The sequence below is a fragment of the Eubalaena glacialis genome, chromosome 7 (genome assembly GCF_028564815.1).
Source record: "Eubalaena glacialis isolate mEubGla1 chromosome 7, mEubGla1.1.hap2.+ XY, whole genome shotgun sequence".
NCBI classification, from domain to species: domain Eukaryota; kingdom Metazoa; phylum Chordata; class Mammalia; order Artiodactyla; family Balaenidae; genus Eubalaena; species Eubalaena glacialis.
Genome location: NC_083722.1, coordinates 85,459,944 through 85,485,135, shown reverse-complemented (window position 1 = coordinate 85,485,135; position 25,192 = coordinate 85,459,944). Strand labels below are relative to the sequence as shown.

Genomic DNA, 25,192 nt, shown 5'->3' with positions numbered 1-25,192 from the left:
ATTTTAAGATCCACACAGAAATGGACGACTGTGAGCCAAAGAACGGTATCCCGGTTAGGACATCTTCCAACACAAACCTGTAAATTCCTTCCAGCCTCAAGAGAATGCATACGTCTCCTCACTATCAGTCATTCAACTTTCCGTTCAAGCGTGTGCTGGAGTCACGTGAGAACCCCAGCAGCCCCTCCTCACCTCAGTCTGGACGAGGTAGTTGCGCTGTGTCCTGATATGCTTCAGGAATCCCAGGACATTGACTGTGCTTTTGTCTTTGATCTGTTGCAGCATGCTGTCGATCACAATGTAGGTGCCCGTCCTGCCCACGCCAGCACTGGAAGAAAGGCGGACACTCAACTAGTACACCTGCTGCTCTACCAGGTCATGAACCATGGATTACAAAAATTATCATCTGAGTCTCCAACGCGCTGAGAAATAACCTACGTCAACTACACTAGGTTCTCTCAACAAGAGGGTTATGACATACGGATAGCATCCAGAAACTTCAATAGGCTCCTTCCTCCCTCATGAGTCTTGATGGGGAGGGAAGACTGCCCTTCTACCATACATAAAAATATAAAATTAAATATAAATAAAAATGTATAGAGTTACATATTTGCTTTCTCAGCCTTGCTTGCAGCTCAAGCAAAGGGTTTAACTCTGTGATGCCAGGGACCGCAAGGTGTCTCTCCTGGCAGTAGCCATCTCCGCACCAGAACCACCCCTGCTGAGGCATTGCCTGGTTCTCCCGCTCCCCCAGGGATTCTGGAAGAATGCACTATCCTTTCAATAAACCCCCTTTCTGCACCACTCCCCCCCAGGGTGCTCAGTACTGGCAAGTTTCTATTTAAAGGGCTACTTTCCTTTAGTAATCCAGGGGTAGGAGAATAAGAGCCCCTCTGGAGAAGCTGGCCTCTTTAATTCCCGTTTCCTGATTGATTGATTGTTATTTAAGCAAAACAACGCAACCCAACCCAGGGAGACCCAAGTTCTGCCGTATTGAACCACAGGCTTCTTTTGGCAGAAACCTGCCACCTCAGGTTCCCCATCTCACACAGTTTTGTTGATGATACCCAAGTGCTTTGATTGATGATAGACCTTCACCTCTATTTTAGTGATTCTAAGTGGGTGAGTAAAAATGTAGAGTCCTCATGGGACTTTAAACAGAAGATGGGTTCCGACGTCTGCAAAGGATCATCTCTGTGGAAGCATGTTATGAGAACAGCCCCAGAGAAATGCTGAGAAAAGGCCGGGCAGCTATGTAACATACATCACAGAATAAGCAACATCTATTTGAATACCAAAGTGAAAAAAGCCCAGCAATCCAAATGAAACACAATAAAAGCATTTTTATAACAAACAATCAGCTAAGGTTGTTTAAGGTAGTTAGTAAGGATGGGAAAACAGGCTTTATCTGTGCTTTAAAAAAGGTATTTTATATAGCATGCATAAGCTGAAAGCCTTTCACACATAAACTAAATATTATCATTTGGAGGAACCCTACAGAAAAGCCATGTTCAAAAACTCAAAATCTCTAGAGTGGAAAGTTCTAAACTTGTGTGTTAAGGTTTCTTATATATTAGGAGCTGCCAACAATTTCCCTATAAACACTGGGGATTCTATCAGTAATAAGAAGGCGTTATAAAAACTGGAAACTCATCCTCTAAGAGCAGATTTTGTTTTAACCTCAGAAGCAGCACATGGTTTCTTAATGTGAGGGGACTACAGTGACTTTCCATAACCCTAACAGGTCTCATTGGTCCCAGTTTTCAGCGTAAGACTCTGTTTCTAAATCAAACAAAGCAGCAGCAGGGCCACAGTGGTCCAAGTTCACACAGCCCACACCCGCTGCTCTGCCCAATTCAAATGCTGAATCCCAGGCAGAAGAAAGGGGACGTCGTCGGCCTCACCTGCAGTGCACCAACACAGGGCCCATTTCTGGAGTCCGGGCTGCTGAGGACCTCCTCACGAAGGTCAGGACCGGGAGGGCATACTCGGGAACTCCCATGTCGGGCCACTGCGTGTAGTGGTACTGGATCACTACCCGTTCATTCTGACGCCCCTTGGGATTTCCCTTCTGACCCTAAGAGAAGGGTGAGAAAAGATGTCTTTAAGCTGAGAGTGGGCATTCTGATAAAAATCACATAAGGATGTCAGCAAACCTGACCCCTGTTCCCATTCGCCTTAACTGCCGTTCCTGGGGTTGGTTATTTCCTCTCTGTGGCCCTCTCATGCCCAAAATGGAGACATGACCTGGGTGCATGAGACGGATCAGACATCTCTTGGAAGAGAAAATGGGTTAAGACTGTACCAAGAATGAATGTTTAATATCGGTTTTCTGGATCTGGACCGATCCAAGCACTTTGTAATTTGCCTACAAGGCCTCCATTTCCTGACTTCCTGCCCCAACTCATCTGACTGTGGGCCGGGACTCACATTCTTTCTCCACTGTCCGGGCTGGACCTTTAGGAGCCGGAGTGCTCGTGCCGTACACTCTCCAGGAAGTGTGGGGAGGATCCTAAGTGACAAGTGGTTCTAAATCTCTAGAGCCAAAGGCAACAATCAATTTATCTGTCACTTTCATAAAGGAAAACTACTCTGAAAAATTCATTTAAGTGGCTGTACTTTTTACACTTGAACCACTTTGGATGAAAAATTTCCCCAAATAGATCACTTGCTGTGATTTTTTTTTTTTTTTAATTACCAATACCTCTAAAATAAAAAAAAATTTTTTTGATGATTCAGGGTCATTAATCCATTGACACTGAACCTTGTAGGGTGTCTGGCCCTGTGCTATAAGGCCTTTGGATGTCTTTGATTTCTTAATTCTTCTGTTACCTCTCATTTTCCTATTTCTTCCACATTTGCAGTTACTACGGTCAGTGTGCAAAACACCTAACATTCCTATTTGACTTCCTCCTCTGGCTTAAGCTGTTTCTAAAATAAGAGTAAGTGGGCCGTGTTTAAATAACCTGAGGTGCTTCCGTGAGTAATGGACACTGTACTTCATGAGTATAAACTGGCTATTGGTTAGCTTGAGCCAGTTAACAGCTCTATTACAGAGAACACAGATAAAAACAGTGCAGCTAATTTTTATATACTTCTGCTATTCTTGGAAAAAAACTATACACAGAAAGGACTGTTAACCTTGGATCACAAATGGGCTTCAGAGCCACTGACAGTGCATATAAAAATCTCGGTAAATGTGAATTCTTCTGGGGCAAGAGGGAGACAGTTTTATCACATTCTCAAAGATGTCCAAGACTAAAAAAATAAATTAGGAACCACTGCTACAAACAACTCCCATACCTAAACCTCTGTAGAGTACTACTTCACATTTTCCTAATGAGCATCTGTCTTGAGTTCATAGTACTGCTACAGTGATCTATGAGTCTCGATGGGACAGTGGATTTTCAACAAGAGAAATTGAGATAACCTGAAAGCACCATTTCCACAAGGTGTAATTCTCAGGATGGTAACAGTTCTACTACAGAGAAGGGTTTTATTGTTAAGTCACATTAGGAAACACAACAAAGTTATATCGGTTTCTTAACTCTAGCACTCTGGGTACTTGTGTTCCTTGTAAATTTCTAAGGGGGAATACATACTACGTGGCATTCATTTTCCATACTTACTGAAGCACAGAATTTGATTTTTGCAAGCATCTTGCAGGGCCAGTATCCCTTGGGACACACTTTGGGAAACAATGCTTTAAAGCTGTCAGAAAATTGGAATTAAAAAGCTAAATCACCAAACAAACAGATGCTGCCATATTTGCTGGTTACCAAAACCTCAGAGGACCTTTTTTTTCCCCCCAAATGAAGCCTCCTTCATGAAGAGATTAAAGAACTCAATCAGGCCAGTTAAATTCTATTATGTGCTTTGCCAGTATCTTTCACACCATACACTGATGTCAATCAAAAGAGTTGTGAAAAAACGGTTTCAAAAATACTTTTTTAAAAACCAAGTTGGTTATGAGAGTTGGCCTTAGTCGCACAGTAATTTTCAGGCTAGTTTAAAAAGAGATGCCCTGGCAGCCCACCCAACTCCTTCAATACCTTTTTCACTTTTGTATTTCGGACTGAAAAACGACGAACAGTATAGCAGGCGTGTACTTTTGTGCTCTTCAGTGTGACAATAATGTTTCCATACTCCTCACTGTTCTCTGTGGGCCAATACTGATCACATTTTCGCTGCAAAAAAGAAAAAAGCTGTAAATTATAACTGCAATTGATGTCACAATTCCAATGTTGATAATGTGGTTTCAAATGACGGTGTTGAGACACAGGCCATATTACCACGTGGTTGACTAAAAAAGGAATGCATGGGCTGAAGTCCCTGCAGGCAGATGTGACCTCTGAAGAGGTTAATCTTGGGACACGTTTGGGCAAGATCATTTGAGAAATGGGCCTAGTATTCGTGATCATCCTTCAACACATGATGTACTTTAAAAGAAGGTCTAAGAAAAATCCTGTATATTTGACCTCTACGAAATATGGGTAAGATATGTTATCAAGGGCGTTTAAGTATCATTTTGGGAGGCTGGCCTGCATTCACAGTTAACACAAAGTCTCTTGTAACTGTGAGAGCCTTCGTGTTAAAAACTGGGTCACCAAAGGCAAAACAGGGATTCTACCGTCCAAGTGACGCAGTAGTGATTCTGAGTAACCAACCAGAGCCTGGATCCTTATTCCAGCTTAAATTCACGTCTAATGTAAGCTCATAACCCAATAAAGTTAACATATGAATCATCATCTTAAAAAAAGGTTCTCTTAGTCACGGTCAAGGTGTTTAAGCAGTCTTTACTCCCCCCAGTGTGAACTATTAGTAGTTCCTTGACTAAACTGTTTCTTCCAATGTCCCTGCTTTTGTTCTTTCTCTCCCAGATACTTGGAACGTCCCTCCTTCTCTTTTCAAGCCTGTGTAACTCTTCCTCCTCCTCTTTCACTGTTCAAATCTCACCTCAAATATTAACTAACTCTTTAAAAAAATCTCTGTACTAGAGGATGCATTCCTGTGCTTTGCAGCTCCCCCCTAATTAATACCCTATTCACCTTGATCATCATGTTTAATCCACTCTGGTAAGTGCCTAGCTCACTTTCCTGGCAGGGAGGACACTTCTCATCTCTCTAACTCTTTCGGCCTTGCCAAGTTTCTACCCTACAGCGGTACTCCACAGATATTTTTTTGAATGAAGGTACACGATTAAGCCAACAAGTTCTTACTCTTCCTTTTTCCACAAGGTTCGTAATCATGACCATGATTCCAGTGTTTTGTTCCCAAATCATCCTCCAGAAATCTTCAAACGTAGACTTTAACGGTCCCTGGGTGGCGATGTAGGCTTTCGCTTTGTTGTAACCCTTCAAAGATGACACAGCACAAAGTAAGATGAAAGCAGTATCACAGACCAGTTAATAATTCAAGTGCCTTCCGTATTGAGTAGGCTGTGCTTCTCGTGTGAGCTCTGTGCGGTATGAAAACACATTCAACAGTCTCTGCAGCACTCTTCATTTATCAGAAACAGGTTTATAAAAACATTTCTGACTTACATCGACATAGTTTGCATTAATGTAGTCGCTGTGCTTAGAGTCTTTTCCTGGTAAAGGTCTTAACTTCACCCTACTGTGATCATCTACAGAGGATAAGAAAACAAAAGCAAAAACAAAATGTATAATTCAAAAACTAGCAGCATTCTAAAGCACAAAACAAGGCAAAGAGGCAACATGGCATCTCCCAGAGTGGCCCGAGAAACCTTCCGGCAGAAGAACAACTAAAAATTCAAAGCTACAGCATTCAAACCCATCTCCAAACCACAGGGACACTCCTACCTCATGCTCTGACCTGTGAGTGCTAATATGCAAGAAATGCAAATTGTGGTCCTTATTAGTTCATGTAAAACAATTCAAGTTGCAACCCTCCCAGATTTCCTCATCCTATATTTTAAAACCAGTTTCCAAGGCCTTTGATTACTCATGCCCCACCCCCTCCCCATTGATATAAATATAAAAAGGTGATTTTATTAGATCAAGTCCAGAACGTCTATTTTCCGGAGGTGCCATTGCTAAATTCAGTTGGACTCCCCATCACCCCAGCAGACCCTGAGTAATTGAGGGAGCCAGAGCTTGCTTCTAAGAGTAATCTCTTCACAGGAATCTGAAGTCCATGATCAGATTTAAGATCCACTTAACCTTCCCCTACGAACAAAAGGTGAGTGGTGATATGTGCCTCTGGTTGCCCAACAGAATGAGCTTGTATTTATAGGATAACAAACAAAAGAAAGCTGAGGTCATACTTTTATTTTTCCCTAGCTAGAAAGAGAATGGGCAAAAGCCCGATTTCCATTTCTATTTATAATCATGATCGTAAAAGGCTAGTTCAAAAAGACGTCCAATGAGTGGATTAGCCTAGACATTACTGACCCCAGACTATATCAAGCACTTCTGGAAAGCCCTCCACATTCTTGGAACTGTGAATTGCTTTTGTTGTGCTGACAAACTCTCAGACTGCAGTGAATCTGAACAGGGGCTGCCTGATATAAATGGGCCCCAACTGAAAATACTCTCCTAGGGCATCTGGATCCTATGCCTTAGGAGCATTATATTGTTACTTGTCAGACTGACAAAGAGGAACACATGCTCCTCAAGTTGCACAATTCATATTTCATCAAAAAGGTAACAGACTAGCTAAAAAGATCAATACTGGAGGTGGCATCCACATGTGCCTTGAAAGCTGTGATGGCTCCATGAGAGAAGGCTCTTCCTATATTGTGTTCCAGGCACATTCATGAACTAATTTTACTTGTTCCATAACATTTCTATGCTACTCCTTGCTATATAAAGGCATTAATATAGGGGTAGACCAAGGTGCCGGGTTATGTGCCCAGAGTCTGACCAAGTGGCCAAGAGAGCACCAAAACCCAGCTCTCTGAACTTATGAAAATAAAACCACATCTAATTTGAATTTGTGAAAGTAAAACCTCAAATGAACTTGTGAAAGTAAAACATGTCTAACAAGAACTGGTGGTTTTGGGACAAAACACGATGACCCTTGGGCACATCACACAGAAGTTGCCTTGATTTCCTCCCTCTTCTCTGCCACATACTTTTAGCTAAGGCAGTGAGCTCACTAGAAGTAGAGGTTGCTATGGTGGAGAGTGATGTGTGTGGACATATGCAAGGCATATACACGTGTATATCTCTGCCTGACTTATATGGTTAGAAATGAGGTCTATAAATGGACAAGTCCTCACAATCTCAGGAAGGTGAGCCTTGACTGGCTTGGCCAACAAATACTGCCAGAGTCAATCTATCCAAAGACTGGCAAGAAAAGAAAAGTTTTACTCTTCTTTCTTGTTCCCTTCTTTTCCTTCTCCTCATTCTCTCAGGTAACTGAAACAAATACTCTCATTCAAAAATGACTTTTGGTTCTTTTAAAACATTTTCTAGAAGACGTAAAACTACATTCACAGATGACATGATCCTGTATATAGAAACCCTAAGGTCATATATGACAACTCCACAGCTAACATCATACTCAATGGTGAAAAGCTGAAAGCTTTCCCTCTAAGAATGGGAACAAGATAAGGATGTCCACTCTTGCCATTTTTATTTATCATGGTATTGGAAGTCCTAGCCAGTGCAGTTAGGCAAGAAAGAGAAATAAAAAGAATCCAAATTAGAAAGGAAGGAGTAAAACTGGCACTATTTGCAGATGACCTGACATTATATATAGAAAATCCTAAAGACTCCATCAAAAAACTGTTAGAACTAATAAATGAATTCAGTAAAGATGCAGGATACAAAATCAATACACAAAAATCGATTGAATTTCTATACAGTAATAATGAACTATCAGAAAGAGAAATTGAGAAAACAATCCCACTTACAATTGCATCAAAAAGAACAAAACACCTAGGAATAAACTTAACCAAGGAGGTGAAAGACCTGTGTATTGAAAACTCTAAGACATTAATAAAAGAAACTGAAGAAGACACAAATAAATGGAAAGATAGTCCATGCTCATGGATTGGAAGAATTAATATTGTTAACATGTCCATACTACTACCCAAAGCAATCTACAGATTCAATGCAATACCTATCAAAATTCCAATGGCATTTTTCACATAAATAGAACAAATTATCCTACAATGTGTGTGGAACCATAAAAGACCTCAAATAGCCAAAGCCATCTTGAGAAAGAAGGCCAAAGCTGGAGGCATCACACCCCCTGACTTCAAATTACATTACAAAGCTATAATAATTAAAACAGTATGGTACTGGCATAAAAACAGACACACAGATCAATGGAACAGAGTAGAGAGCCCATAAATAAACCCACACATATATGGTCCATTGGTTTATGACAAAAGGGCCAGGAATATACAATGGGGAAAGGACAGTCTCTTCAATAAATAGTGTTGGGAAAAGTGGACAGCCACATGCAAAAGAATGAAACTGGACCACTACAGTCCACCATACATAAAAATTAACTCAAAATGGATTAAAACCTTGAATTTAAGACCTGAAATCATAAAACTCCTAGGAAAAAACAACAGAGAAAAAAAGCTCCTTGACATAAGTGTGGCAGTGATTTTTTTCAATCTGACACCAAAACCAAAAGCAACAAAAGCAAAAATAAACAAGTGGAACTACATCAAACTAAAAAGTTTCTGCACAGCAAAGGAAACCATCAACAAAATGAAAAGGCAGCTTACCGAGGGGGAGAAAATATTTGCAAATCATGCATCTGATGAGGGGTTGACATCTAAAATATATAAATAACTCACACAAATCAACAGCTAGCAAAACGAGCAATCAGTTAAAATATGGGCAGAGGACCTAAATATCCATTTTTCCAAAGAAAACATATAGATGGCCAATGGGTACATGAAAAGGTGCTCAACATCACTAATCTTCAGGGAGATGCATATCAAAACCACGATGACATATCACCTCACACCTGTTAGAGTAGCTATTAACAAAAATATAGAAAATAACAAGGGTCACACAACTGTTAGAACTAATGAGTTCAGTCAAGGTGGTAAGATACAAGATCAACATAACATACAAAAATCAATTATATTTCTATACACTAGCAATTAACAATCTGAAAATACCAAGTGAACAATTCCATCCAAAAGAATAAAATACTTAGAAATAAATTTAACAAAAGCACAACACTTGTAAAATGCAGATTGCTGAAAGGAATAAAAGGTGACCTATATAAATGGAAAGACATCCCATCTTCATAAATTGGCAGACCTAATTTTGTTAAGATGGCAATGCTCCCCATATTTATCTATAGATTCAAAATAATCCATATTAAAATCCCAGCTACAGTTTTTGCAGTAATAGGTTGATCCTGAAATTTATATGAAAGCACAAGGGATCCAGAATAGCCTAAACAACCTTGAAAAAGAAGAGCAAAGTTGGAGGACTCACAGTTTCCAATTTCAAAACTTATTACAAAGTCAGTAATCAAGACAGTGTGGCAATGACATAAGGATAGACGTACAGATTAATGAAAAAGAAAGGAAAGTCTGGAAATAAACCCTCACACTTATGGTCAGTTGATTTTTGGTGGGGTGCTAAGACAATTCAGTGGGGGAAAGAAGAGTCTTTTCAACAAATGGTGCTGGGACAACTGGATATCAACATGCAGAAGAATGAACCTGGACCCCTACCTCACACCATATACACAAATTAACTCAAATGGATCAAAGACGTAAATGTAAGAGCTAAGACCAGAAAACTGTGACAGGTGTAAATATTCATGATCTTGGATTAGGCACTGGTTCGTTGGATGTGAGAACAAGACCACAGGCAACCAAAGAAAAATACACTGAATTTCGCCAAAATTTTAAAAATCTGTACTTCAAAGGACATCATCAAGAAAGTGAAAAGACAATGCACAGAATAGAAGAAAATATTTGCAAACTATATATCTGATAAGGGATTTGTATCTAGAATCTATAAAGAACTCAACAATAGAAAGACAAGTAATCCAATTAAAAAATGGGCAAAGGATCTGAACAGACATTTCTCCAAAGAAGATATACAGGTGGCCAATAAATACAAGAATAGATGTTCAACATCACTAATCATTAGGGAAATGCAAATCAAAACTTCACGCTCATTAGGATGGCTATTATCAAAAAAACATAGTAACAAGTGTTGGCAAGGATGTGGAAACGTTGGAACCTGCATATATTGCTACTGGGAATGTAAAATGGTGTAGCCACTTCAGTAAACAGTTGGGAAGTTCTTCAAAATGTTACACATAAAGTTACCATATGACCTAGCTATTCAATTCCTAAGTATATACCCAAGAGAGTTGAAAATATATGTCCATACAAAACCTTGTACACAAATGTTCATAGCAGCCTTCTTCGTAATAGTAAAAAAGTAGAAACAACTCAAATGTCCATCAAATGAGAAATGAATATGTGGTATATCCATAACACAGAGTATTATTCAGCCATAAAAAGGCATGAAGTAGTGATATAAGCCACACCATGGGTATACCTTAAAAACATCATGCCAAGTAGAAGTGACACAAAAGGCCATATATTGTATGATTCCATTTATATGAAATATCCAGAATAGGCAAACACATAGAGAAAGAAAGTAGGTACGTGGTTTCTAGGAACTTTGGGAGAGGGAGGAATTGGGAGTGACTGCTCATGGGTAAGGAAGTTTCTTGTTGGGGTCCTGAAAATGTTCTAAAGTTAGGTGGTGGTGATGGTTATACAACTCTGTGTCGATAACAAAAACCACTGAAATTCACTCAAAATTTAAATTCAAATTAACGTTAAAATGGGTGAATTTTATATGGTATGTGAATTACATCTCACTAAAGTATTATTTAAAAAAACTATCTATAGTAGTGTGCAGATTTAAGTGGTCCAATTTAAATGGGCTATTACATAAAATTGCAAGTACTGTGTTCTTTACCATAGTGTATGTTAACCATAAACATCTGTGCCCCTGCCCTTAATACAGAAGTGTATATTTTCAGCCAGTGACCCAAGCCACAATGTCTACAAAAAGTGGCCTTCTAGCCACAGAAGTAGCCTGTCCTCTTAGGGTATTCCTTGAGGCTCTGTAAGAAGAACACTTATTTGTTTGCGTCCTGAACTTCCAGGGTATTCTTGACCCTGGAAATGTTTTGGACAGGACTAAGCACATGGGCCACAAGGACTGGTATAAACTAATTACCTAATCTTAGAGAGACTGCTTTGAAAGTCAACTTCCTTGATTCAGTTCCCAGTGTTTCCATTTGTGTTAAAAGACTTGGCTCTCACTGGTTAAGAACAATGTCAAGATAGCGACATGACATTACATTTTGGTTCCCAGCATCGGATATGAAATCACTTCATGTAAAAACAGTAAAGCTCAGAACATTTCCTTCGATCACCTGATTATTAAGCAGAGATCTGACAGCTTCGTGAAAGACTCAGCGGGCAGAGAATGTCCCCACTTCTTCTTCCACACTGTTGAAGATGGGCTAATGAGAGGTTAACTTGCAAGTGTAATTTTCTCTTGGCATCCTGATTCTGATTGCTTGCCTTTCAGCTTATACCCAGCAGGAAGATTTCATTTCCCCGCAGTTGAAGATAGTTTAAAGTTTATTACTCACATGCTAAAATGTTGATGTATCTGTTTTTGTGCTTGTTGTCTGGATGATTAGAATGTTCTGCAGTGATGTTCATATCAGCTGTACAGCGCTGGACCTCCTAGAGAAGAAAACAAACAATGAGATTTCAAAGATTTTTAGACACGCTTTAGATGTTTAACAACAAGGTCGTAGAAAGAAAGGAACTATTTACATCCAAAAGCACAGAGTATTTACACACTTCCCAGCCACAGGCCACCGTTACCTCCCCAAACTCAACTTCAGAAATGATTACTGACATATTAATAACAAACGTATGAAGGATGTGAACAAAATAAAAGGATTTCATTCTTTACTAATTCATCAATTATCTACTTTATTCCAGATTTTGACCTAGGCACGGGGATTACAAAATAGTATCTCCTTTTGAATATGTCGCAGTCGGATGGCTGAGAACAACATGTAAAAGGATGATGACAGTCAAATGTGATTAGTAGAAAAGAGGCCTGAAGAAACTGATGGGAACACAGAGGAAGGCTTTAGACAGGAGATGATTCACCCGGGCCTTAAAGGATGAACAGGAATATTCCAGGCAGAAGAATAATCTCCACCATGATTTGCAGTATGCTTATATTATAGTCCTTACAGCCTCGTTTTGTAACTAACAGACTACAAATTGACTGTACTCAGCCCTGAAATGACACTAATAGAACTTAAACAAACAGTTGTCATATCTGGGTCAAATATATATGGCTCTGATGCGTTATTTGTTAACTCTGAATTTATTTACATTATCCTTCTTTAGAAAAACAGCAGTGGGAGAAGCAACTCTCCTCTCCGGTCGCCTTTGCCATGGATAGAAACATCATCCATTAGCCTGATACAAGATTGCTAAAAAGCCACATTTTTCTACACTGTGTGCTTCAAACCCAAGACTGCACTGGCGCGAACTAATAAGGGAAGTCATTAGCAGCGCACAGCTGCGGCAAAGAGCAGGGACAAAGTGACACAAGATGATCAGGAGAAATGTTTTACACGTAACAGATGTAACAGAGTTTACGAGCGTGCAGACTTTTCTTCACAAAGGAGTTGCATAGCAATTATGGATGATTTCCACAGCATTTACATCACGCATAATGAAACAAGGAACTGGCTGTCCTTCATATTTGCAGAGTACTTAGGAGGAACTCACTGTGATCAAAGAACTTAACTAAGGTATAAAAACAATGGGTCACTAACTATTCAAAGAAACCATATTCATGGACACCCGATTCCTGGAGGATATATATTCAATTTTTCATAATTGTAGGCATTCCCAGTGGAAGGAAGGGAGGGAGGGAGGGAGGGAAGGAAGGAAGGAAGAAGGAAAGAAGGAAAGGAAGGAAGGAAGGAAGGAAGGAAGGAAGCAAAGAAAAAAAAGAAGACCCACAGGCATTAATCCAACACACCTCTCTGGGGAAAGTGTGCGTTTCATGACAATTCTTTATCTTTTCTTACTTTTACTAAATGTGATAAACTCTGATACTTGCTATTCTATCTAAAATGGTTTATAACCTACAGTTTGGCAAATGCTGGTTTAAAGGGCCTTAAGGCTGCCTTTGGCTCTTTTCTCTAAAATAGATAATAAAATGTGAGCACAATGGAATGAGTCTGATAATCTTAACATCTCCAAGAACAGAAGCAACGCTAGCCATACTCAGAATATTTGCCTTTTAGAACTGCCTTGAAAGCCTGACGTGTGTTCTTCTGAATAGTTTCAGGGCCAGAAAACCTTTGAAAATGGATTTGTATTCTGGAAGACATTAGTTCAATCTGTACACAAATCCGTGAAATAAGCTGACATGCTTTGGTTTCTGGGTTTTGAAGGTCCTACCTTTGGCATGTACCTCTTCAGGGCTGAGCTGCTCAGATATCTTGTGTACTTTAGTTCTTTAGTACTTTAGTTCGAGATTCGCTTTGTTTATTGATATTTTTTTCTCATTGTGTGGCTCTGACCACACACTATGGACTGAGGTGGGGCCTCTATTACAGTCTAATGCAATTGACCAAGGCTGCGTGGGAGCAGCTGTCTCTACTGTTTAAAGCAGCCATTCAATGTGGCCAATCAAACTGTGTGTTATCTAAAACTCTTGGTCTGATCCGTTGCCTCTATTTCACTTTTCCAGTTATATGAATGACAGAAAACAAAGGATAGTCATAAATAATGTTAAATCTGATTTTATGAGAACCCAAGGGGTTTGCCTATGGCCTTCTGATTTTGTCCTGTGGATAATAATGTCATCTGTAATTCCTTGCAGTACTGCCTGACTCATTTAGATGCTGATAATATCATCTGATCCTGGAGTGGCTTTTCTCCATCAGAACTGGCATTTCAAAGTTAATGTGATTTTAATAGGTGTTAAAACCTTTTGAAGTGACACTGGCCGATAGAGTGTGTATAGTAAAGTTACCTGTTCAGCACCCTGATAAAAAGTTTAAGATTTAAGCTTGTTTGTACTTTACTGTCTCTATAACAGAGCTGGTATTCTCAAAATGAATATTCTGCGAAGGAACAGGCACACGATCACAGAAAAGAGCCAACTGAGAACAAGAGATTTAAAATAAAGTATAACTTAAAAAAACGAACAAACAAAACCACTAAAAGCTGACAGACACAGAATTCTTGGGAGATGATACAGACTACATCACCTCCTGCCTGGAGTTGTGGATGTGAAAGGCTGTCCAAAGGGCACATGGTGACCTACTGTCCTCCCATTCGGTAGCTCAAATTGAAAAAAATAAGCCAACCAGAACAGGTCTAGAAATCTTTCAGATTACTCAGCTTCACAGTGAAGCAAGCTGAGAAGGAAATATTTTGGACCTGGTGACCAAGTGTTAGACCGAGTGTGTATAACATTCTTAGTGCCTGAGTTCAGGCAGCCCACAACTGTGTTCAGGGGACTGTTGTACACAAAGTTAAGTCATGACCACAGCTCAGTGCTTTGTTTAGTGTCGGACTCAGAGCTGGCCCTCGCCAGGTACTGGCCACACTCATCTTCCTACCTCTACTCTCCTCCGCTCAGGCTACAAACTGCTGCCGCCCTGATTTTCTTCAAACGCCGCTTTGACTTTGCTGTTCTCTCACTCAGACACCTCTAGAGAGATGCCAGATTGCTTAGCCAGGCTTTCAAGGTCCCATCCTATTTTCCACCCACTCCCTTCCCAATGCCACACAGTTTTAACTCTATGCCCCTTGAACAGACCGTATGACCTCCTGCTCTGTGCTTCACTGCCATTTTCCTTGCTAAGAATGCCAGTCCTTCTCTCCCCCATCCGAATCCATATGTCTTTATCCAAAATGACTGCCTTCCCCTCCAGAAAACCAACGCATCTTTGGAGAATACATCACAGTGTCTATCATCCTGCAGCTGGTCTATAAAATAGAATTATTTTTCCTGTACGATCTGTGAAATTTGGCTAACGCACGTTTTTTCTCACTCTTTATAAAAACCTCAACTTAACCAACTATGATGTTTTTCATGATAAGGGTTTAAAATGTTTTCCTGTGGGACATTTAAGACCCACACTGGCATTTTGTCACCGATGCTCCGGAAACTCGACAGGGCCTTTTTCTGCCATCCTGCAGGCAGCGTTCTTTCTGCAGCTTTCCGCCTCTGTCAGGAACTCTTGGTATGTGTCATCGGCAACACGAGAACTCTGCATCTTACGTAAAGCGATTGTGGCCACTGGTCCCTTGGCGCATGAGCTCAGGTGAACAAAGCTTTGTTCTCTTGATTTAAGATGAGCAACTGGCCCAAATTTAGCTCAGCTGGAGTTAATTGTAACAGACCTGATCCCCCAAAGGATCTTGTCAAGGGATATTGGACCTCTGGCCTCATCTCTGCACTCAGCCTTTAAACCTGTGATGCTCCTGACCCCTGCCTATTAATTCTGTTGACCCACAGGGCCTTGGAGCTCCCCTGATCTTGAAAGATTATATGCTAGCATCGCGCCTCTGGAAGCCTCCTGGATTATGACTGGGGAGGCCGGGGAAGAGTGAGGTGGTAGTCAGCTAAGGTAGCCAAGGGAACAGTCACTGAACACTATCCTGGCATAAGGATTGACGTTATTTCCAGTGACTGCAAAATCTGCTAGAGGTATAATGTCCCCAGCTTTTAACGGCCTCCAAAATTTATCTGACAAGGACCAAAAGCTTGCTTCCAGCATCACCTCTAAACAAAGACTCAAAATTACCAGTGAATCATTTCTCATTCTCCTCCAAGCAGCGAAGTTCTGAACATATGACAGCTTTTCACCACCTTTGTTTTTTTCCATTTCCCTCCAAGATTTGAAATCAAGATGGGGCAAATAGAACTTCTGCAGAAATACCCAATCAAAATACATAGGAGCCTTTCTCCTTCGCTCTCAGAACTTCATTTCTGTATTAGCACTTATTTTGCTTTGCCCTCTTTCTACTTTAGCTGTGTATACTCTAGTCTTCCCCCATCAGGCTGAACTCCCTGAGGGCAAGCTCTCTGTCCAATTCATCTGTGTGCCTTATACCATGTAGGTACTCAGTACCTGTGGAGAATAGTAGGTACTCAGTACCTGTGGAGAATAGTAGGTACTCAGAGGATGCTAGGTACTCAGTAACTGCACAATGAGTTGCTTTAACTCCTCTTAATGGGCAAATATTCACTGTTCAGTGGTTTCCTCTATGATCTTAACATTAGTTCTTTGACTAATTTTAGGCCTCTATTCAGAGGTTATATAAGATTTTTATAAGTCAGATTCTCAGCCCTCTGGGAAGGCTCTAGCCCATAAAGATCATGTACTGGGCTCCCAGTACTCTTGCGGGGGGGTGGGGGGCGGGAGGCTCCTTATTTTGACTGCTTCCCCCCCAACCTTTTTTTGCCAAGGAACTCACTGGCCCATCAGCTGCATGATCAGTTTTAGACAATCACTGATAATCTTGGTTCTCTCTCCTTTGACTTCAGCTCATTACAGGACACTACTTCGATGAGAGTCTGGAGGGCATCAAGGTTAAACATGTGGGCTTGAGTCAGAAAGCCTTGGTCTTAAACCCTATTGCTGCCACTTCGTAACTGAATCACCCACTGCCTCAGTTTTCTCATGGGTAACTTTCCTCATCTGCAAAATAGGGATGATAAAATAGCACGCACCTCATGGGGTATTTCTGAGCAACGAGCGAAATGATCCAGACAACCGTGCCAAGTAGATGCCGGCCGTCGTTATTCCACATAAAAGAAATCTGAGGTTGAGGTTACCACTCTCTTAATATGAGGGTTTTGTTTTATTGTTGTTAAATTACACAAAATCTCTCATCCTGACCTCCTTTTTACAGCCTATTACTATCTCTTGTTTATAAAAACAGCCTTGATCGCTTCTTATAGAGCCTGTTACCATTTTCCTTTCTAGCAGAGCTACCCAAAAGGAGTACTACTACTGTTTCAAAATACTTCAAATTCCCCCTAAATTAGATGATGACAGTAATGTTAGTGAGCTTTTCTATGTCTCATTTCCCCCTTTACATGGCTGTCTTACTATTCTTTGAGGGAGAAAGGATGTTCTTCCTAGTCTGAAGAGCCCCGATTTGAAACCTTTCAAACCAGGACAGACTGTGAAATAACAACAGTAGAACAAAGCCTCCCTCCTCCCCGCCCTCCCTGTTCCAATCCTGAAACTACCAGAATAATACTTAAGCTAGAGAGTTCAATATAGGCGACAAAAGCTTCTAGCCACAGTTTTCTTTTTAGGATAGAAATAGGGTGCAGATGCCCAGGATTTGTTAACAGGCGTGATTTTGATGCAGCAAAGCCCATTTTGAGTCAGATCAAGTTTACAGAGGTGTAGCTGATTATTTTGAATAATTAAATGGTGTCAAAACCAGCTGTGATGAATAGCACTGGGGCCTCAAATCATAAATAATTGAGAAACTGGAGTTGCATTTGATCATCCTGATCAAATTCTCGTCTCTAGAGGATAAATGTTTGTCCCGAATACCATCAACATTGTTAAATGCCTCAATATTCTTGCTCAGTCATCCAGCCAACAGTCAATTGAACTAAATCACTTGAACACCACACACATGTGCTGTCCTCATGAATACAAAACGTTTGACTTTAAACCATGTGCTTTGTACTTGGACAGGCACCTTTTCTGGGGCAGCATCTAAGAGCCGTGTTAAACACTTGACGTGTTTTTGTTCGTTCCATGAAACATATGACTGCAGAATAAATCAGAGGGGTCCTTCTCTCTACCACCTTTGCTTTGCTTCTGCTCAAGAAATAAAACGAAAACAAAAAAGCTAGGAGAAGGACTTAATTTAAAACAAGTTGTCAACATAATTGCCTTTAGGATGGCCTTTGGGGACTCCAAATTTGCATAGAGACAGGGGCTTCTGGTCCTCTTTTTCTCTCTCCTTCTCCATGCGAAATAACTGCACCTCCCAGCTGTATAGCTCCCGGGCGATCTCAAAGGGCTTACCTTCCATTATTCCATGTGATCCCCAGAACCAATTTCGTGAAAAGAGGTGGGCAGGTTAGTGCCATCATCATCATTTCATTTTAAAGCAGAAACGAGACAGAAAGGAATCGACTTACCCACAAAGCTAGAAGACAGCTGAGCTGCCATGAAAACTTGGCCTCCTCGGCACAACTCTTGCTGCCAGAGATGTGCCTTAGTGAAGCGCCTCAGTGAAGAAAAGGGCAGTCTGTTTAATAGCTCCTCATTGACACCCTGTCATTGCTGAGCTGGCACGGAACCCAGAGCTGGCAGGGTAGTGCGCGCTGCTCTCTACCTTGTTTCCTACATCCCAGTTCTTAAAATCAGAAGGCTGCGTTCACCCACGTCTCCTCTCCAAGGATTAATAATCACGAAAACAACAATCGACCTTTGCATGGGCTTAACAGTTAACCCAGCACTTTACAGGATGTTAATCATTCGTTTTTTTCCAACATCGTTAGGGTTGGAGGTGACATCAGTGCCATTTTTAAAAATGAGGGAACCGGGGATCAGAAATGAAATGACTGGCTCAAGGATAATAAAGATCACTCCTGGTGGAGCCAGCTTCAGATCCCTCAGACTTCACATCTGCCGTCTCCGCTATACCTTGTACATCCCAGAAGTGACACGGAATGAGGAGCCCTGTCCTTTGCATGATGACTGCTGTCCCAGTTAGAATGCAGATGAAGAGAGAATCTGAGGTTGCCTCTTTCCTGCCACTAAGTCTGTTCTTTCACAGAAGTGCACAAGCAACCCCCTTTCACCTCATTTTTACTGGGAAAAGAGGGCCTGTTAAAACTCTAAGTGTAAGGAAAAGAAAAAAGAGAATCAAGTCCCCACTTTCCTCAGTGACTGCTTCTGTTATGCTTGAAACACATTCACTTCAAGCTTACAAAAATGCCCGTAAAATAAGAGTTAGCTTTCAGGAAACAAATTTCCGGTTTTGAAACATACCTCAAAATCCTCGGAGAACCCATGCTGGTTATTAGAATAGAGCTCACCGATGTGTTTAACAAACTGTTTGACAGGAATGGCTTCCATGTCATCTGTGGGAATAAAACAATATTCAGAGTCACAAAGAATACTTCCATAAACAAATAACACTGATAAGGGATTACTGAAGACAGATATTTGATTTTTGCAAAGACTGATGTAATTGTATCACCTGAAATAGATGTCTTCAAGAAAAGTCTCTGGATTTACTTGACATTAGGGTCTCATTATGATTCTGAATGCCTGAATGCTAGGTTACATAGGGTTTTAAAAACAGTCTTAAACTATTACCTTTATTCTTTATATTCAAGGCAACTTACGTAGTTAAATCACCACATCATACTCCTAACTAAAATTCTGAGCTTACCAAGGGTACTTATTTGTTAAGAAATGTTATCACACCCTACGTTTTTCAAAACCTTGCTATTCAGTGGGGTCCAGCTTGAAGTTGGAACAACTAAGTCCTATGTCTGATCTCTGAAGTCTAAGCAATCTTTATACACAATTACAGACAGGTGCCACTGTACCAGCGGGCTTCGGGTACAATGCCATCTATGTTTAAGTGTTCACAATTTTCGTTCAAGACAGCTGTGTCTACACAATGCCAAATAACCAGTTTGAGGGAATTAACTGGATCTTTTTTTGGTGTTGACAGACTAGGTGTAGATTCAGGAAGACTCCACATTGCAATTTATTTGTAGTGTTGTCACTTCAAAAGGACATTTTCAGTTCCTGAGCCCCAAGTGTGTTTTAAGCCGATTCACCCAGATCCACTCTGCTACTTGAGTACTGCCGGAACACAGCCACACCCCGCTAACTGGAGCTCCCCAACCTCCTCTTTCCCTCCTTCCCGCGCCCCTCCCCCGCAAATATTTCCTTTTAAAAATACTCTGCTGAATTTGAGATAAACAACAGACATGACATTTACTTTATTCAGAGTGAAAGATCTTTGGCAAACGCACAAACATCTAAACTGCCACAGATGCTTTTCTTAGCAAAGGGTATGAAGATCTGTATGTGTAAATGAGGTCCTACTTTGGCAAGAATGTTATAGATCCAGGCCTGACAATCTGATTTCTCTTCATCTGGTGACAGTTAACATTGACTATGTCATTCCTTCTCTACTTTCTTTCGAGAGAGCAAAGCTCTAGGGTGGCTTTTTGCATCTATTGACATTTTCAAACTTCCATCATTCTAAAGCGGAAAAAAGCATCTCTCATATACTTTGTTTAAGGTGACTTATAAACGTTCATAATCCAAACTGCTTAGCAGAGGAATGTTACTTATCAAATAGGGGGTGCTCTGTACGTACAGAGTCTTTCTGTGTGAACAATTAAAGACCTAATCACTTTAATAGGCCACCTTATGAAAAAAATTGCCAAGTTATTTACAAATATTTCAGGATTGAAGATGTTCATGAATATGCAATCATTTTGCACGCCCAAGAAATCTATAGCTCCCATAATGATGTAACCAGCATTAACAAAGTAAGCCGAGCCAAAATGTTTCCCCAGAATATTTAGCAGAATGCACAGTTCAAGAAAAATTTCCCAAATTATCTGATCACTTCACTTAAAATGTTTAGAAGTAAGCAAATTCTACAATAATGAGCAAGTGGCAAAGAAAAGACCTTAAGTTGAGAGAAGGACTAACGTGTACAAAATTGGAGCATCTCTAAAAGATTAACCCAAGAATAAACTCATCTTTAGACAAGAGGCAACATAAATAAGATGGGTCACAACCTAGCCCCACAAACACTCCAGCCTACAGACTGCAGGCAACACTTTTCTCCTATTTATTTTGAAATGGAAGACACAATGCTGTTTCCAAGAGTAGAGTGACGTGGGGTTAATAGTATAATAGGCTGAGGGCAATATTTATTCAACAGTGATAGTTTAGAACTGGAGATTCCCAATAAACTTATGGTACCATGATTAAGCACATGGACTCTAGTTCAAAATAAGAAAAAACACATCAGCTTTAGAGGTATTTTACTCTGCAAGGTACATACCACGGTGTTTTAAAGGGCATAGCCCAGCTCAAGTCGCTAAAAAAAATGCTTTTAGGTTAACAATTTATTATTTTTTCCTGCAAAGTGCTCAACTGTACTATCCAAGCTAACGCCACACATTCCCAGAAATCAGTTGCTCTGCTCCCTCCACGGCTAGATGCAGCAAAACCCAGCAGAGCTCAGTATGATAATCGTATATGGAAATTAACGACTCAGTAGCCTTCAATTTGATTCTTTATCCAAAGAAGTCTAATCATACTCCTCTGGGTTTCCAGGCACCACCAGTAACGTCATAAAACTACCAGACAGGCAGATAGATACACACACACACACACACACACACACACACACACACACACACACACACACACGCTGTAGTGACCACCATCAGCAGCCCAGATAATACATTATTTGTCTTTCAATCAAGATAAATGAAACTGAGGGGTCGGTAAATCTTTTTTTCCTCAATATTAAGATGAATATAAGGCTACAGCTAATTAGAAGTCCTAATAGTTTTCCTCTTACATCGTTTTTCGATTAAATTTCTCTCAACATGAGCCAGATAATTATAAAATTAACTAGCAGAAGGCCAAGCAATCAGGACAGCATCATAGACCTGATCTGTTCCATTTTTATCTGGAGAGATCCTGTGTTATAAGAAGATACCCATCTGTAAAATGTTATTTCCACCTATACATCTGAGTTTCATTAACAAATGTAGCAGCTATTAGTGGCACTAACTATGGACCAGGCACCTTCTGTGCCCTTTACATGTATTAACGTGTACTCATTCCTCCCCAAAGCCCTAAGAGATAGGTACTATTCTCATGCTCATCTTATAGTTGGGAACACAAGCTCAGAAAGATGAACTGAAGCCTGGAGTGTGGCAGTGGAAGCTGGCCACAGAGACAAGGCAAAGAGTGCTCTGACTGGGAGAGAACAGCTGTGGTCTGGGTCACAGCGAACGGGAAGCCACTGGAAGAGGCATTTAGTGAGCACCTAGGACTTAGCCAGATATTAGGGAGATGGTGGCTGCCCAAGGGCAACATTTGTTATAATGAACATAAGAAAGTAAGAGCATGAACAGTGTGTTATGACACGGTGAGGACGACGAGTGCCATAAAAGGGATGGATTTGATGACTCAGGTGAATATAAATGTTGCTGACACAGGGGTGATGGGGAAGAAACATAAAGAAAAGGAAAAGATGAGCTGGAATCAAAGTAGAGACGTTTTCACTGACTCCAGGTTAGAGGTTGGATTATTATGCTATAGTGAAATGGTCTAACGATAAGAGTCGATATAAATGTGAAGAGAGACCTTACTGATTGCCAGGGACTGTGCTGAATGCTTTTCATACACTTATCTTCGCAAGAACTAGGTAAAGAGGATGTCGTCATCTTCATGTTACATATAAGGAGACTGAGGCAACTTGTCTGAAGTGACACAATTACTAAGTGGCAGAGCTGAGATTTGAATGCTGGTGTATTAAGCCCAAAGCCTGTGCTCGCATGCACTGGGACACACTGCCTTCATTCTCAGAGCACAGTTTCAAGGAAAAGCAAGGAATTAGAGTATCTCGGTTAATCTGGTAAAATGTTACTGTGTAATTTTGTGCCAATATTTTTACATATAGAGCTTTCAGATACCAAAGGTTTAAATTAATGGGAAAATGGGATAAGTACTATTCCCACTAAATCACGCCATTATAAAATATTTGATATAGTCAGTTGAGGATCAAGAAAAGTGGGCTGTTGTTATTAAATAATATCATTTATACTTTGTTCCAAGATTTTAGCCTTTTGTGGTTGGAACTAAATTTGGCATTTAAGAGGCCTTTTATTTCGGTCAGTCCACAACAGAACATCCTCATGTACTACTTCTGATGAAGCCTGAAATTAGTCTCTGGTTTGTTCTCATCAAAAGCAGAGCATTAGAAGAGGGTGAACGTCTACTGAGAAGAAAGTAAGAAGGTGAGAGATCCAAGGAGGAAAAAAAGAGCTGGTTAATGTTGACCTCAAATGCAAAACTGCAGGAAATAAAGAAAAATGCATGTGAACATGAAGAAAAGTTGCTTCTACAGCCTAAATGTCCATCGACAGAAGAATGCATAAAGAAGATATGTTCTATCTATCTATCTATCTATTTATCCACACACAATGGAATACTACTCAGCCATAAAAAGAATGAAATTTTGCCATTTGCAGCAACATGGGTGGACCTAGAGATTATCATACTAAGTAAGTCAGCAAGAGAAAGACAAATACCATACGATATCACTTATATGTGGAATCTAAAATATGATACAAATGAACTTATTTACAAAACAGAAACAGACTCACAGACATAGAAAACAAAGGTATGGTTACCAAAGGGGGAAAGGAGTGGGGGAGAGATAAATTAGGAGGTTGGGATTAACATATACACACTACTATATATAAAACAGATAAACAAGGTCCTACTGTATAGCACAGGGAACTATATTCAATATCCTGTAATAAACCATAATGGAAAAGAATGAGAAAAAGAATGAATATATATATGTATAAAAGAATATACATATATATATATATATCTGAATCACTTTGCTGTACACCAGAAACTAACACAACACTGTAAAACAACTATGCTTCAATTAAAAAAAAAAAAAGAAAAGTTGCTTCCCAAATCTGTGGTTATGTCTCTGTTGTATTTACATCCTCAGAGCCATTAGAGGGAAATCACCCATGCCAAAGTTGCTATCTCTTAATCTTAAGGAACAAGAGATTAAATAAACAAAAAGGGGAAAACTTAGCAATTTTTGGTTTGAAATTCGAAAGAAAATATCAGCACCCAAGCATCCCTGAACATCCACCACAGGGAGGCGCTGCAGAGGGCCCAGCCCAGTACGCCGCTTGGTGGTAGGGTCTTTAGCCTGCAACTCAGTCAAATTGTGTAGTTGTTACTCTTATCTGCCACCATTGATGGAATGCTTCCTGTGTATCAGCCATCCAGAGGCAGTGGAGTAAGTGCCAAAAGCCAGAGCCAGTCTGCCTGGTGGTGTGACTTCACCTCTCTGTGATTCCCTTTCCTCATCTCTAAACGGAAATCATAAGCACCTAACTCATAGAGCGTTATGCACAGTAAACTAGATAACATAAGTACTTACAAGAGTGCTTGGCATTTAGTAAATGCACAAAGCTATGATTTACTGTTTGTTAGGTGCTAATCGCTTTACATGCATGATCCTATGATCTAGGGGCTGTCATGACCCCTATTTTATGGATGTAGAAAATGTGGCTAAGACAACCAAAGAACTTGGCCAAGGTCTACTGTCATCATGAAGTGGCGGGGCCAGGCTGACTCCAAAGCTGGCTTCTTCCACCTTACATGATCTCTCTAGATCTTAAATTGAACATACAAGGTTAGAGAGGGCAGAGAACCATATAATACATTTTAAAGAAGCTCTCCAACCACAACAAAAAAGGGCTGAAACTAATCGCTTTGGCTTTAAGGGTAAACTTCGGTTACCTGGAAAATTCACACTGATATTCTGGTCACCTTGATGATGCCAGGTAAATAAAGTGTCATAGGATTTACCTTCCTGCCAAGATGCTTAGCTGTGGGGTTGACTGGCTTAAGGACTGTTTAAGAAAATATCGCTGCTTGCTTGTCACTCTGGCAGGCTGTGGGTACATATAAAATTACCATTAAGATTCTGGAGGGCCTTAAGTCACTTACTGAGGCCAATCTCTATAAAGTTCATTTAACCCTTAGCAGTTCCTTCAACCCTATTCCAAATCCCAACCAAATCTATCTGAGGGAAGGGAGAACCTATAAAGCACAGTACTTCGGTCAAGTCAGTCGTACTCAGACCTCTCTCCAACCCCACGCCCCGCAACTGGGCTGTTACCAGGGACTGCTAACCACCGCTGTAGTGGACAGACCTCAATATTCGGAACTCGGTCCCCTTCTTATCTGCCCCCTCAGCCTCTCAGAGGCCAAGTTCAGGCCTCTCTCTGTGCTTGGCAATACCTGTGTCACCTTAGGAAGATAAAGCAAACAGGAAATAAAAGAAGATTATCAAGATTTTTAGTTC

General features: G+C 40.4%; 1 protein-coding gene across 3 annotated transcripts in view; it reads right to left on the bottom strand.

The window, feature by feature from the left end:
* Window positions 1-25,192, bottom strand: part of PTPRG (protein tyrosine phosphatase receptor type G) — a 729,368-nt gene that overhangs the window by 27,447 nt on the left and 676,729 nt on the right. For all 3 annotated transcript variants that reach the window (XM_061197096.1, XM_061197097.1, XM_061197098.1), the window contains 7 exons: window positions 19,066-19,157; window positions 11,632-11,728; window positions 5,544-5,626; window positions 5,220-5,354; window positions 4,053-4,187; window positions 1,905-2,077; window positions 193-328 (listed from right to left, as the gene is read on the bottom strand). In XM_061197096.1, the coding sequence (XP_061053079.1) occupies window positions 193-328; window positions 1,905-2,077; window positions 4,053-4,187; window positions 5,220-5,354; window positions 5,544-5,626; window positions 11,632-11,728; window positions 19,066-19,157 (851 nt within the window). The remainder of the gene's footprint in view (window positions 1-192; window positions 329-1,904; window positions 2,078-4,052; window positions 4,188-5,219; window positions 5,355-5,543; window positions 5,627-11,631; window positions 11,729-19,065; window positions 19,158-25,192) is intronic.